Source organism: Athene noctua, chromosome 9 (assembly GCF_965140245.1).
Source record: "Athene noctua chromosome 9, bAthNoc1.hap1.1, whole genome shotgun sequence".
Taxonomy (NCBI): Eukaryota; Metazoa; Chordata; class Aves; order Strigiformes; family Strigidae; genus Athene; species Athene noctua.
The window spans coordinates 26,401,427-26,416,883 of NC_134045.1; the positions used below are offsets into that span (position 1 = coordinate 26,401,427).

Sequence of the window (15,457 nt, forward strand, 5' to 3'; positions counted from 1 at the left end):
ACCCACTCCTGTTTCCCCAGATCCCAGGCAGGCACAGCCCTCCGTTCTTAGAGGAGGATGCAGGGAACTCCAGCAGCACCAGTGCCGTTACGCAAGGGACCAACGCAGCAGGTTCACGCCCCAGCTGGAGCGGAGCAGCATCGAGCTGCAAACGCTGATTCATGGCGATGTATTGGAGCTAGATTTAAATCAGCCAGCCCAGGCATCGTTTGCAGCCTCAGCACAGCACAGAGCTCTGCACCAACTGTGGAGAAATCCCCTGAGCGGGACAGGCAGAGAAAGTCACTGCCAGAGTAACTTTTCTGCCTCAGTAAGGCAGAAAGAGCACACACGTATTTACAGGCAGATTAAAGACCTCACCAGCCATAGCTTTTTGCAAATTTTCAATTCAGGAGGGCAGCAGTGGAAAAATTAACTTTACTTCAAACTGTAAATGTTTTTATATTTTTACCTTGTAACATTTTCTCTTTCATAGCGCAACAGGCTTGCATGTATGTGGAGTACAAGTTTGAGGGTATTTTATCAGCTCTATAATAATTGAAAAAAGAAAAGACAATTATTATACTGCATAACCACATTCAAGCTTCAGATTCATCAAATATAAGCATAAACAGCAGCTATGCTATGAAATGTAATTACAGAGGCCCCAAAGCATACAAAGCATCTGAAGCATTTTTTAACCATCATCTGACAAGAGGGGCAGAAATTTATATCCCAGGCTTTCATAGCAAGTATTATACATGTATAACACACACTACACAAAAACAATACTCTCTATGTATTATTAATTCACACATTAATACCAGTTTCATATCTAGTACGTGTCTAAGATCACATAAGAGTGCAGGTCATGAGACATGCAGTATTTGCACATCTAAAACGCTGACGTGACAGAGACCAAAGCTTGACCTCCACCCCTCGCAGGCCCTCAGCACCAAAAACATATTACAGGAGGCTCCCTAGAACTCGGCTGCTTCCCTTACAACTTTAATTTTAAAAAATGATCCAGTCTTTTCTAGAGTCAGACTGGAATGACAAGGCAGGACCAAATGCCTCATTTGTAGGCAGCGTTACAAACATTTTTTCTTCATGACGGGTTACAGAGGAATTACTGGATTTAAAATAAAGCTGCTTCTGCAATGCAGAAAAGCACTTTTCAACATGCATACAGGACAAGCTTGAGTTCTGAGAGGAGCTGCGTTCTCCTGGGGCATTATCCTGGTGTCCCTTAAGAGCAGCTCATAAAGCATTAACGGACATTTAAGTTTCACCTTCCCCTTCTCCCATATCCTCTCTCAAAGAGAGGAGAGACTTTCACAAGGGGGCTATTCTTCCTGGTGAAATTTTATATTCAGCAGTATCCTCCATAGTTTGCTTAAAAATATATCCAGCCTGCAGTCAGAGGGCTGCATGGGATTCCTCCTAGATAATGGTTTCACAGTGGCCAGAGGACTAATTAAAGAACTGAAGACATTCACCTAGACAGATAAGCGACCCCCTCCACAACCTGAAAGCCACAAAGCTTGGCCAGCACTCAGCGTTTTGTAAACAAGGTGTAGGAGCCTCCAATAATCTGACATAAAGTCAAACATTCTGATGAGAGAGTCCAGAACCACAGAAAATAACCCTGGGAAGTTTCAATACCTCTTTAAAGAATCTATAAAAGCCATGCGTGCATCTGGGGTTTTAGGGAGCTGCAATAGAAAAACAGGCAGGTTAGGCACAAATGACCTGTCTGCAAACACACATCTAAATGGGAGGATCAAAAAGCCCAAACCAAATACTAACCACACGTGGCCTCAGCAAAGCAGGAAGAAACCAGGAAATATAATACGGTCGCCTGAAAATACTGAGACAGAAAAGAAATACAGCAAAATATTAACAATACCAAAGCTGCAAGTGCCATCTCATTACCTCAAGACTTAATCCAGCTCCTGCAAATAAGCAATATCCATGGTAACAGGCATAGCCACAGACAAGTCAAGTTCAGATTAGCCAACAGTGATTTATTTCTTGAATTTTGCTTTTTATTATAACAATCGTAAACTTCTCTTGCAGGTGTGCATATGCCTTTTCACTCTCTGCATAAATAGCCCCTATTTAGATGACTACCACAGAATTTCCCAAAACTCCCTTGGCTTGCATCCTCAATATTTTTTGTGTTGTTATTTTGATCCAGACTTGGCTTTTATTATTATTATTATTATTATTGCTAAAAACAAGAAGACTTGAAAAGCACACGATACCTGGCTTCTATCACAGATGTTGGGATCTTCCTTGTGTTTTCAAATATCTGAAGGGCCTTTTCAACATCACGAAGTGCCTGGCCCTGGGGCTGGCTCACACAAGTAACAATGAGAGAAAGATGTTGTGAGAAATCAAGAATGAGAATAATCTGCCCTGTTTGTTCTTTCAAGGTCAGCAACAGTTGTCTGGGCTGTGAAGGGAAGCAACTGAACAGACACAACTGAGTAACAAGAGCGACCTGATAAGCAGAGAAAAACTGCAGGATGGAGAAACTGGGCCTGAACCATCAGCCTGCCTCGATAAGGCTGTTCTAAATAACAGCTGTTCTGGGTCAGCCCAAAGGTCTGTGGAGCTCTGTACGTGCATCCTCCAGCAGATACCCCTGCTTAACGTCACAACGTTTATTCAGTTGTCCCAATGGGGACAGTATCTTTTCTGTTCCACAGTTGGTTTACTGTTATTCTATTTTACTTTCTACACTTAGAATTAAGGCCTGTAATCTTCACTTCCAGCCCGTGCTACTACGCTCCAGGCAGAGGGATGGCCTCCCTGGGTTTGTCTTCTTGGAGCCATAAAACATCTTAAGACCCCAACAACCCAGGCCAGTTTCTCAACAGACAAACAGATCGGACTGGGAAGAAATTAAATTAAATCTTCACTTAACAACTTTCAGTTCACCACAGGACTAGATTTCATGCAAGTATTTCAGGTGCTCCAGGTGACTGGCTGCATAAATAGGGGCCCCCAGCCTGTCACACTCATGATCAATATATAGGGAGGAGCAACAGAGCCAAATGCTTCCTTATCAATTACTTCTGTTAGCCAAAACTTATCAGGAACCACAGCGTGAACCTGCAGACTGTAGACTCACTCCCCAACTCTCCTTTAAACACAAACACTTTGAATACAACACTGAGGAGATGACATGCTGCACTGAAAAGAATCAAGATATATATAAAATATTCTGTAAAATGCTTTGCTATGTGACCAAATCGTTGGAAGCAGATCCCATAGTGGGGAGTGTCACCACTGCAACGTGCTGGTCGATCGGCAGAGCTAACTCAGCCCCCGTTCCTGCAAACCTGTGCTCCACATCCCCACACCATACACCACCATGCGATCTCCCTTTGTCCTTTAAATCCTCCCCCACAGAAGCCTCCATTTATTTTCTCTGCCCCACAGTACAGGATGGGCAAGAGGCAGCCAGCGCTTCCCTGGCTTCCAACAGCAGGGGCTGACTAGGTGGCTAACGTAGGTGTTGCTTGGCCAGTAGCTGGCTGGCTAATTGCTGAGTTCCTCTGCAGCCTCATCACGAAATACTCATCACAGTCTGTTTGTCCTCTATGTAAATCTGGTTTTCATGAAATCTGGGGAGAATCTGCATGTTTATGGCCACTAACCCCTGTCTCAACGCTGGAGATGATTTGGCAGCTTGCTCAAACTTCGGAATGGCAGAGAGGTGGACAGCCCAAGCTCTTTCCCAGAGGAAAAGGGGCACAATTGGTGAGAAAAGAGTTTGACAGAGCAGCAGTACCTGCACAGACTCATCCGTGGAAGACAAGTCTTCATAGAGCCCCATATCCTCTATAGCAACCTGCGTGGGGTAACAGAGAGAGGCACAGGGTCACAACAGCGCTAGTATTTTGGCAGATCCAGAAAGAACCCTTTTCAGAGAGACAATTTTTACTAACCTTGAGGTCGGCCAGTCTGGTTTTAGCCAGAGTGATGTACTCCAAGAGGATGGACCGATGTTTCGTTGGCACAAAAGGCGGGTACATTATATGGACCTGAAATGCGAAATTCACAAGAAGATTTGCCATTTTTACAGGAAGTTAGTGTAAAACTCCCATTAATGTTTACAGTCATTTACCTCAAATATTCCCCAGAGAAGACATTATTGTTTGTTTTAAGATAAGTTGTTTTCATGGCAACCAACATACCAACAAATAACCAAACAAAATGCCAACATATCAACACATACCACCAACAACCAAACAAAATGCAGAAGGGCTTAAATTTAACTCCATGGAGGGAATTTTCCTCCTAGTCAAGTAAACAAACGAATCTTCCTTATTTCAGGAAGGAAAGGTTTTCATTAATGTATCAGAAGTCATGCAATTACTGTAACAACAGTAACAATAAGCTGGACCTAGTCAAAGGCACAAGTACGTTCACTTTGGAGCAATTTGGGTCAGTCTTTAGAAAATCATCTCTCTCGGCACCTTCTCACCTTCAGGTAGGGCGCTGCTTCGAAGGGCACCAGCTCTGACAAGAACTCAAAGAGGAAGACCAGAGCTTTCTTACTGCTCCCGTGGCGACCACCAGAGTTCCCAAAGGAAGCCTGAAACGGGGAGAAATGTCACCACAGATCCCCATCGCGGCACTGCGCTGAACTCGCCACACAGCCCCCAGACACCCACTACTGTTATCTGCTTTCCAGCAAGAGAATCCTGCTGGAGAAAAGTCTCCAGAGAAAGTTTATAGAAGTCTCTATGGAAGTTTTCTTCAAGTTTCTTTGTCTGGTTTCCGGAAAGCCTGCCATGCTCAAAGCTCATTCTGATGTTCTACCGTGAGAACAACACTTAGAGGAGTTAAACAAGGCAGCACCAAACTGCACCAAAGGATCGAGATTCATCAGGGAACCACAAATCTGCCAGTTTCTACACAGCTTTATCTGGCATTATAAGGAAAATAAGCCAGTCCGAGACTATACAGAACATAAGCAGTTTGCCTTTTGATACATCCTGAACACTACCAGCAAAGGCTGAGCTCAGATTTGCAAACTCATACAAAGGAGTTAAACAAAGGTTTAAATTATGGGGAGATTTGCATACTTAAAATACCTACATGTTTACAGCTAAAAGCTAACAACCAATTATCTATAAGGTCAAACACAGCAATTACAGCCGCATGCAAACATCCAGGAAACAGGAATGCTTCATCTGCAATAACCCCCAACTTATGCAATAACAACAGTGCTGGTTATCAAGATACTGAAATACATCCAAGATTATGATTATAACAGGAATTACATGTCTGCATTCCTGACAAATAACTAGAGAAGGCAGGATGGACTTAAAAGATGAAAGGAGGGAAGACTGGAGAAAGACAAATAAATATATTCCTTGCAGACACAAAGGCAGTAATAAATATTAAATCATTCCTAATACCAATACAATCACTTGCTACTCTTTTTTTCTTCTGCTCTCTCTTAATTCCTGGCTATAACCTGAAATTAGGGTTTTGCTGGAGAGCAGAACATTCCTTCTGCACAAGATTCTCACATACTTAAAACAAAGATTACCAGCTGGGCCTCATTTAGTCTCACCTTAAACCATTCAGAGTACGGCATGAACAGGGCAGGGCCCTCTAGAGCAGCCTGCCGAGCTATCAGGAACGCCGTGATCATATTTTCCATATCATAATTCTCAAAGGCCTTCATCAGGAGATGGCTCAGTAGATCTAGAAACATAAAACAATATCCTCAAACTTTGCTCTTGACAGCTGTGCTGTAATTTTCTACAGTAAATGAAAACAAATATCGGTGACAAAACATCTGCCACATAAAGTATTGCAGCTTGGGGAACCTTTGGGACTCGCTTATATCTTTTCCATGCGCTTTCAGTGGTCAAATACTCCAGGATTTCAACCTGCAAGAATTGTAGTGTCCAGCGATGAGATAATCCATAAGAAACTCTAACAAACAAGGTATGCTAGCAAAGGTGAGACAGAAGAACTAAGCTTCAGTAATCTACTCCAATTAATAATGAAGGTAATTACCAAACAATATCTCAAAATGGCAACCACGACGGACTCTGCGGCTGCAGCAATCAGCATGGTGTCCCTCTGCAGGGCCCGAGGAGCAAGAAGCACGCGTTGGCTTGCAGGCTTGCCAAGGCCTACTTACCTTTGAAGAGCTGCTCGGCCTCAGCCTGACAGACTACCAGCGTGGAAACGCAGGACAGCACGTGCTGCCAGTTCACTTCGCGAGTCTCCAGCACTTGCTGCAGCTGGCAGATCGAGTCCTTCGCGCTGAATGCCACGAAGAGCTGGAAGGGGATCACCATTCATTTTAGCTACGCCATCCAGCCCCCGTAAGAGTGAAATGCACTGTCAGGATTAACACGCAGATGTCTTCTGCCTGACTTTTTTTCAAAAGCTAGCCTGTGTGCATCAGCTTTCCAGGGCCAGACCTCATCCTGGCTTGGTACCAGCAAAATGGTTTGTTTAGCCATTTTGCTAAATAAAATAAACAGTATGGCTAAATAAACCATTTTGGCTAAAATAAACAGTAATATTCCAGCTCTTTCAGAAGTCACATCACATTCTGTAACAGTAAAAACCCACATCTTCTGTTAGTATCTTTGTTCTCATTACAAGCTTTGCACAAACAAAAGTCTCTGTCATACTTTTTCTTCATGCTTCCTCCTGCCTACAATTCCTGGCAGCTGGTTCAGTCTCTGCAACTGGTACGCACTAGTTTTAAATAACCTCCCTGCAGATATTTCAATTAATACAAACCCAGCGTAATAAAAGTTCTCGTTGTGAAACCAGGAGGACATACTTTGCGATACAAGGTAGTGAGCAGCGAACAAGTTCTTGTGAAGCTCCACTCTTTCTGCATATGGATGGCATCAGACACTGCACCCAGAAAAAGAAAAGTTTACTCTTCAGCAATAGATTTTAAAATACACTGAAAATGCATAAATTAACCCGGCAAGATCTCCCTTTGGCTTTGGCAGCCAGAGACATTGAAAACTGCCCACTGAAATCCCCTCTCTCCCATTTGCCTTTGGAACATGGACAGTGGCAACAAGGACCGTGCCATTTCACTACAGCACCGTCACCTCAAAGCTGCTCTGGTGATCGCACATTCGCAGGCCAACATAGCACACGCCCAGAAAATCAGCAAGGAATCATCTTTTTCCTCAATAATCTCTTTCAGCTGGAAGCTGGCCATGACACCACTCTCCCACACAACAGGCAAGCAGCGCCAGATCACAGCTCAGAGTGATCTTACCAGAGAGATTTTGTAACCCAAACATATTTCTTCCTAAAAAGCTCAGGCTTCACAACTACCAATCCTGGATTAGAAGCCCTCCTGCCTTTACCTCTAGTCTACCAAAAGAAACACCCAGTCAGCAGAGAAAGGCCATGTCTTGTGCTTAAACCCGAAGGCACGGAGGGACCAGACTCTTTTAGCTCCAGGATCTTTGCAGAATCACCTCTCCCAGCCAGTTTCCCCTTTGGCCAGAGCTCTCCCATGTCCGCTCCTCAAAGGCTGCTATTAGACATTACTCCAAATATCTGTTGACCAGCCGTTGGCTGAAGCTCTGTTTGAATGCACTGATTTTCCACCTAAAGTGTTCTCCTGAACTACAAGCCCTTTAAAGCCCGGATGGATTTTTTGTGTGAGTGTGATCTGGGAAATTGCTGGGGAGTCGGGCAGCTTCTCTGGCTCTGGGTTCTCCAGGCCAGAGCCCGCTCAGCAGATGCAGAGGGGATGGAGCTCGGGACACACCGTAACACACCCTGGAGACACTCACCTCTCCCCGCCTATCCCTACCTTTCAACAGCGGGTTGTAGGTAAGAACCTCGGTCAGGGTGTGTCTAAAAAACTGTTGCAAGGAATCCGGATGAACCGCACTCTTATAAACTGACACATTGAACACATTCAGCCTACAAATGACAAGGAAATATTCAGAAACAACGCACAGGAAGTGTGATCAACCAGGTACTGATTAGGGTGAATGACTCATTTTTCTGCTACCTCTTATCAGATTGCCAGAGATATATACTGTTTCATATTAAAAAAATAAAAATCTATCGGTTATTCAACATTATGTAGTCATCAGATGTATAAACTTGAGTCTGATGTATACCCCTGCATAGAACAGGACTGGCTTGACTTGTACAAAGTTGTTTGAAAAAAATGGGTTTGGAAGCAGGAATTAGAGGAGAAGATGACAGCACCTTCCAGGTGTTTCTGCTCAGAAGCAGAGTGAAAAAACTTGACCGGGAAAACTGGCCACAATGCCAAAAGGGTGCTCCAAGGTTGGTTCCAGCCCTGCCAGAACACCCTTTCTGACCTGATGTTTATCTTTTTACAAGTATTTTCATTTACACATATTTTATTAGAGAGAATACTAAACACGAGTAGCACTGAGGAGGCCGGTGCATGTGTAAATAAATTTTAAAAACCCCACAACTTTCACCCTATCTCAGTAACAAGTGTGTAATAGTGGATAAAAACCCCTGTCTCCTGACATTTTTCAGGGGAGCAGCGTTTCTTACCAGAACCTCATAGCTTGCAACACGGAAACATCTTCCTGCTTCTCTTTACCAACAGCATCAAGCACCCCTGTACCCCAAAATAAAGACACAAAAACACCATGAAAGGAATGGAAGTGGAAGAACTGTGACACTAAACAACACGCAGGAACTAACAGGAACGAGCAATTTGTGCACCTTTAAGAAGGTGACCCCATTAGGAAAATATGCAGAAGCCATTCAGCAGCATTAAATTCTTACAAATTTTTTTCAAAAGTGACACAGAGACTCAAAAACTATTAACACTAACCTTGAACCAATTTAAAAGCACTCCCAAGAATGTGCTAATAATTAAGCCATCTAAAAATGCACATAAATTAGTAGTTAATTTCCAAACCCAATCCTAATTGTGCAGTGCATCTGCGAGAGCGAGCACTGCAAAGCTGCAGGAGAGAAAAATCTGTCTGGAGGCAGGGATTTGCACAAGCGGGCTTCGAATTAACAACCCCTGGAAACAACGGCCTTAACCATCCTTGCAAGCAAAATGCACGCTGCTGCAAGTGCCACACATTTGTAAGAGCAGTGGGGCCTCATGTTACATTCGCCCAGCAGAAATTCCTTCAAAAGCTAGATTTGCCCCAAAAATGACCGGTGAGAGGTCAAACAGGTTGGCAGCACATTGCCTTGACCATCAGCCTACGCTGCTCAAAGCCCCCACACTGAGAGACCCTTTGCTTTACAGCTACAACAGCATTTTTTTGTTTCTTGTCCCATCCTACATTCAAAATTCGCTGCTTTTAACATTAATACTGAGCTGGGGGAGCAAAACAGGCAACCCTCACATGCCTTTGGTGTTAGTACATAGCACTCCCCTCCCCTGCTGAGGAATACTTCAAGGTTAAGTAGAGGAGAACAGAGAAAAGGATAAATTCCACTTATCCTCAGGCACAGCAGTTCAATACAGCAAGCTCAGTACTGAGAGGCACAGCGCTCCCATGCTACTCTCAGCTTGTCCTTCTCCTCCTGTGAAGGTCTTCATTAATAATGAATTATTTTACGTAAAGAATCCTAACATTCTTCAAAGCAGCTGATTAGTTAAGCGAAACCCCTCAAAGATGACCCAAAAGTACACACTAATAAAAACACCTCATATAAAACTCATCTAATACAATTTTCAGACACACAGACTGCAAGTCAGCAGCAGTGTGGGCTGCACAAACGTGAAGGTCAAATGAAGAGCAGGTTAGCAGATGCCTGTCTGCCAACAGCCTGCTCCTCCTTCTCCAAAATCTCCCTAGCTCTGTGTTTATAAGGGTTATTTTTCAAGTACCAGCGCTGGTAAAGGGCCACCTGCGATGGGACTCAGACATATTAAATAATAAAGCACTTCTCTTACAGCTTTGCCTTTTCAGAAGCGCTCCGCAAGGTCTGTAAGGCATCTCTGTCTACAGACAATGCTCCCTGTGAGAGATGGGTAAGGGACCAGGTGGGGAGAAGGGAGGGAGCAATCCTGGTTCTCAGTCATCTTACAGCAGAGGAAAAGCATTAACCTCCGCAGCAGTGCTGAGCACGTTGCTGAAATATGCCAGCAAGAAGAGTGGTAAAGTGCTGTCACTAAGGAGACTGGAAAGTAACAGCAGCCACACAGTCAGATTGTACTAATACACGGGTGTAGGGCACGTGAGGAGGTGTACGTGGAGGCGAGGAGGTGTAAGTGGACACTTCCTCCAGTCTACAGCACATACAGCAACTTACCGTGACGATCATCTGTGACACAAGACAAAAATAACCCTCGTGTGTGTTTAGTCTTTCTACGTGAAGATTTGCAATGCAAAGCAGGCACTGAGCTCAGAGCAGCAGGACTGCCCAGGCCAGCACAGGTACGTTGTCCATGGGACAGTTCTTAAAGACCACACGTGTCTTTGCTCAGCATAAAAAAATAAGTTTCACAAGACATGAGTCTGCAAATCCAAACCATGAGCCAGCGAAATAGCTTGCTTGCACAGAACTTGGAATTTACAAAGTTTACTTTACTAAGAAAAAATTATCCTAGCCCAGCCTCTGTGCTACAGTTGCTTCCAATCAAACTTGTTAAAAAGCAGCTCAGCTATCGACCTGATGTTGCAGCTGGGACCATCAAAATGAACGAGCATAAAAGGCAAGAAATGATCTGCAGTGTTTGGAGACACTCACTTTACAAGAGCAAAGGGGAAAGCAGAGGCACATAAAATTAGTGACATAAATATTATGCACAACAGAGGAAAAGGATCCCTGGGAAAGGATTTCTTAGAGATTTAACAACGTCCTTTGAGATCTAGCAGTGAACAAGGAGTGCAAGTCTAACAAACAGCAGTGAGTGCGCAAAGTTACGAATCAGAAAAACACTTACATGTCAACATTCTTTGTAAGACAGCACGACAGATCTGTTCAAAATTGAGAAATTAAGACCATTAAGAGAGCTACAGTTACACGCAGAAAAAGTAAATCAACTCAAGGAAAGTTTTGTCCCTCTTAATTTAAAGGTTAACTTCTACCTCACTCTGCTGTAGGACAGATACAACAGACAGGCATTTCCAATGCTTACCAGCATTCCACGCCTCACATCCAAATGGGAAAAAGGGGAAACCAAGGAAGCTTAAAAAGCCTCACCTTAGAGAAATTCTCCATAAATACAAGCCTCTGTTCTGGTTTCACCATTTCCTTCTCACCCACTCCAGCACCTGGCCCACCACCCTTTCTTTGTTGCTCTGAGCTCTGATTTATTTATGCTCAGCAAAGCACAGAGGTATCTAATGGAAATACTTTTTTAAACAACCCTTTGTAAATAGGTTTGTTTTGTCCTTACATAGGGGACCTTCTTGAATTCCATCTTCCTTCCCAGCTCCGAAGTTTGCTGAAAGCCATTCTGAAGAAACACGATCGCAAAGTCTGTGAATCAAGAAGGAATTTGTGATTCAGCATCTCCCTTTCAACAGAGACCACCCGCTCTCTCACCCCCCCATCTCAGCCCCACAGTAGGACCAGTGTCTGAAAAGCCTCATTCACTACACAGCACTCAGCAGAAATCATTTATTTTCTTGGGAGTAAAATTACTCCCAGGCAAAAGGACCTAGAACAATGGATGGTAAGGAGCACAGAAACTTAAAGGATTATAAAGACTAAAGAATTTACACGTCTTGTGCTCCATTACTGCTGCAGAACTCACATGGGTTGTACCAGACCAACTGCACTGGTCCGGAGGTCTGACTACAGCTCTTCAATCAAATTGTGTAGTGATATTTTTCTAAACAAAACCACCAAATAAATAATAGAAAATGACAGGGGGGAAATGGAACTGGCAAATACTTCTGGTCCAAAATATCTCGGACACTTTGCAGGAGCGTCACACTCGCATTACCTCATCCCTGGCCCCATGCACCTCGCAACTACGCTTTCTCGTGACACCGTAACTCAAGGGGATATAGAAATTCGATATTCCCCTCACTGAAACGAGGTGAGAAAACGCAAAGCGAGGCCTCTGCTCTCCCACCTCCAAGCTTTTGACTCGCACAGCCCCTGCAGCAGGCTGTGCCTCGGCCCGGGCCCCGCTCCGCCAGCACCCAAGCGAGAGCCTTGCCTGTGAGAAGGCGCCCAGCGCGCTCCGCGTCCTCGGAGGCCTCCTCTGCCCGCTGGCAGAGCCCGCAGAGGCTGCTGCTCAGCCACGCCGCCGCAGCAGGGCCGCCCGGCGCGCTGGGGACAAACAAAAGCACCTTCAAGTTCCGTCACAGCTTGGGTTTTGGCTCCGCCATCCTCTTGGATTCGGGAGAGAATCGTTTGCGCAGGACTCTGCTCTACATGAGGCATTTCATTTCTTTCATTTGGGCCAGGAAGAGTTTTATTTGCTTTATAAGGAGATTCCACAACAAACGCTTCCAAAGGAAAAAATACATGTGAAGTTGTGTGTTCAAGTATTTCCTCATGTCTGACATGAAAGTATTTCCATTTAGAAAGTTCTGCTAGAAGAAAGACTCTAGTTCCAATTTAAAGATGCTTGGATAAAAACACTTTAAAAAAAAAAAAGAAAAATTAAGCTCGTTATCTATCCTTTTGGTTTCCTTAAATCAGTGGGCACCAAAGGCTTTCTCCCCATCCCGTTAACAGATAGTAAACCAATATCAAAAGCCTAAAAGATGGCTGTAACATTCCTTCGACACCGTAAGAAAACAACCTGAACTTCACAAAGGATCCACTGGTTTTAGCTGTCAGCTCTGGATAGGGAAAAAATTAAAATCAATTATTAGAATAACAATTCTCTGGAGATTAACTCTGCCAAACCTTAGTGAAACAAGAGGGTTTGGGAAGACAGAAGCACACAGCTTCTGCAAAGCCAGGCTCCTCCTCAAGACCAGCACTAATTTTTAGGGGCTAAGTGAGAGTTTCCACAGCAGACCTGGAGTCAGGGCCTGATGAGCTGGAGGAGCTGGGACACCGTGTCCTCCCCCACGCTGTCTGCAGACCACCCACACCCAGTGCACCTGAGAAACAAAGCTTGGCCTAAAGCTTCGCCTCGGCCGCTCTGCAGCGGTGGCTCACGTCAAAGCATTTCGCTTCCCAGGGCGGCTGATTCGGCCAAACAACCAGCCACCACACCTTAAACTGCACTACTTAACCCAGAGTACCCGCTCAAACCTGGGGTAACTTCTTAAACCCTGCTAATCTGGTCACTTGCCAGCATCCGACTATACTCTTACCCCAGAATACTCATGACTAATCCCCGATTACATTTCAATAGGCTTTAAAAGATTAAATACATCTGCAAACCTATAAATCTCTGCTCACCTCTCCAGCAGCTCTCCCAGTCCAACGATGTCGTCTCTGTGCAGGTGCCACACAGCTTCCAGCACTGGAGGCTCCTAACGAGACATCACAATTAGGTCATATGCTGCATTTTGCAGTTAACATTTCCCTAACTATGTATCTATATATATATAAAAAACGTCCACCTAAACTCCATTTATTCAAACTATCCAGAACTTACTCAAATTTTAAAACAACATAGGAAATACCAGATGAGAAATGATTATATTTGATTTTTCCTTCCTGAAAATTTTGAATGGTTTAGGGTTGTAGATGCATCACCATTTTACATCTTCATGGTCAAGTAATAAATATATCCATCTTGGTCCCCCTGGAATAATGCTGCATATTCAAAGGAGCAGAGGATATTGCAGGAAACAGGTAACACCACTAAATCTCAAGCCTTTCTAATTCAGATCCAGAAACAGATTAGAGAATTATCACTTAGCCGTTTATTAGTCTCTGTGAAGCGAGTTTGTTGCTCTCAAATCCATTTCCCAAAAGGGGACAGCAGGAAGAGGCACTGCAGCCATAGGGAAGAGGCCGATGGCCAGGGAGGAAAAGCCACCACTGCTGGGGCTGCCCTGCCCCTAAATGCCATGCTCGCCAGTGGCAAAACCAGCACTAGGCACAGCTTCCACAGGGATGACGCTGCCGCCCTTCGTGCCTCCCTGCAACATCCCTTCCAGCTCCCGGCTGGAACGGTGTGTCCTGCGCCAGCAAAACAGGGCTCCAGGGTGCACCTGGCAGGGAGAAATGCTCACTCCAGCCTCCAGACAGAACAAAGGCCTCACGCCTGGTGAAGGAAAAGCGGCTTGGGCACACAAGCCATTCAGGAGAAAAGCTTTCTGCAACGACCAGCAGCGGCCTCATAGCGTGACCCTAGACTCGCCCCACTCACTTTGTCTTCGACAACCTAATTCTTTACTGTAACAATCTCAATTACACAGCAGCACTTGATCTCCATGTCTACCCGAGAACGAGGAGATCTTGATCAGCCTACAAAACACACGGGATTCTGTTTGCAGCCCATGATCGGATATTTGAGACTAGAGCACACCTCTTTATCCTGGCAAATCAGCCGCTTCCTTCTTTCCCACCAGAGCAGCAAGCAACCAAAACTATCCCGCTCACAAAAAGTCCTTAACTCCACTTAGAGCATCACTTATCTCAAGAAAACAAACCACCCAAATGAAACCAAGACAACACATTTGTGAAGCAATGCAACCTGTTACCAGCTCTTGTATTTCTCTCAAGCCATTTTCTGCATGAACTCCAAGGCTTATCACCCTTCCCAGATAAACAGAGAACCAGAATGCCCAAGACACACCGAATATTGCTGGCAAAACATGTAAAGGACTTCTGGGACTGTGCCACCTTGGTGCCAGCTGGGAGCTGCGGCACTGCCGGGTTAATCGATGGGGATGGCTTAGCCCAGGCAGCAAACCGACATGCCAACTGATGGAGAGTTATTAGCACACTTCATGGATCACAGTAAGGCAGTGAAGCTAAATAGGAAAGAAAACAATCACCCCTTTAACAGCTTCTGTTAACTGCAGTGTCACCTCAGAGTTTAGTCCTGTTACCCGTGCTGTAACCCCAGACACCATATTGCTATGTCCTGGCTAGCTGCTTCCTGGGGAGGACCAGCCGTGCTGAGTACAAATGGAAAGAGTTAAATGAAAACCAACATCTGATCACCAAGATGCTGCCAACTCTCCTCTGTGGCAGTTTCTCAGAAGTGGCCACGCAATTTTAATAATTCACCTACTTCCAAAACTCTACCGAGTCCTCTTTAAAAAAGAAAACCCCACCATGGAGGTAAGGGAGGTCCAAGTGAACTTGCTTTAAAATAAACAAAACAAAAAAACCCCCACCCTTTATCATTCAGCTCATTCTTTTGAAAGGTCAAAGACCACAGAGTTCACAACTGCAGTCAACCAGAGCAAGGATGAGCAGGGGCAAGACCGCTCTAGGTCTCCAAAAAAAACCATGGAGGGAAACAATGGAAATCACAGCACTTCCCTAGTGCATTTTGCAGTTATCCCTGGCCCTCACGGGAGAGGAGGGCTGAAAACAGGCTACTGCATTCCACGGATGAAGT

The 15,457-nt window shown here is 44.7% G+C and overlaps 1 protein-coding gene across 2 annotated transcripts in view; it reads right to left on the reverse strand.

The window, feature by feature from the left end:
• FANCA (FA complementation group A) overlaps positions 1–15,457 on the reverse strand; it is a 36,364-nt gene that overhangs the window by 17,919 nt on the left and 2,988 nt on the right. For both annotated transcript variants that reach the window (XM_074913232.1, XM_074913231.1), the window contains exons 6-21: positions 13,336–13,409; positions 12,134–12,246; positions 11,363–11,445; positions 10,907–10,940; positions 8,542–8,608; positions 7,814–7,926; positions 6,812–6,888; positions 6,155–6,296; positions 5,576–5,709; positions 4,478–4,588; positions 3,939–4,034; positions 3,782–3,841; positions 2,247–2,335; positions 1,789–1,849; positions 1,645–1,694; positions 452–528 (exon numbers count right to left, since the gene is read on the reverse strand). In XM_074913232.1, coding sequence (XP_074769333.1) covers positions 452–528; positions 1,645–1,694; positions 1,789–1,849; positions 2,247–2,335; positions 3,782–3,841; positions 3,939–4,034; positions 4,478–4,588; positions 5,576–5,709; positions 6,155–6,296; positions 6,812–6,888; positions 7,814–7,926; positions 8,542–8,608; positions 10,907–10,940; positions 11,363–11,445; positions 12,134–12,246; positions 13,336–13,409 — 1,381 coding nt within the window. The remainder of the gene's footprint in view (positions 1–451; positions 529–1,644; positions 1,695–1,788; positions 1,850–2,246; positions 2,336–3,781; positions 3,842–3,938; positions 4,035–4,477; positions 4,589–5,575; positions 5,710–6,154; positions 6,297–6,811; positions 6,889–7,813; positions 7,927–8,541; positions 8,609–10,906; positions 10,941–11,362; positions 11,446–12,133; positions 12,247–13,335; positions 13,410–15,457) is intronic.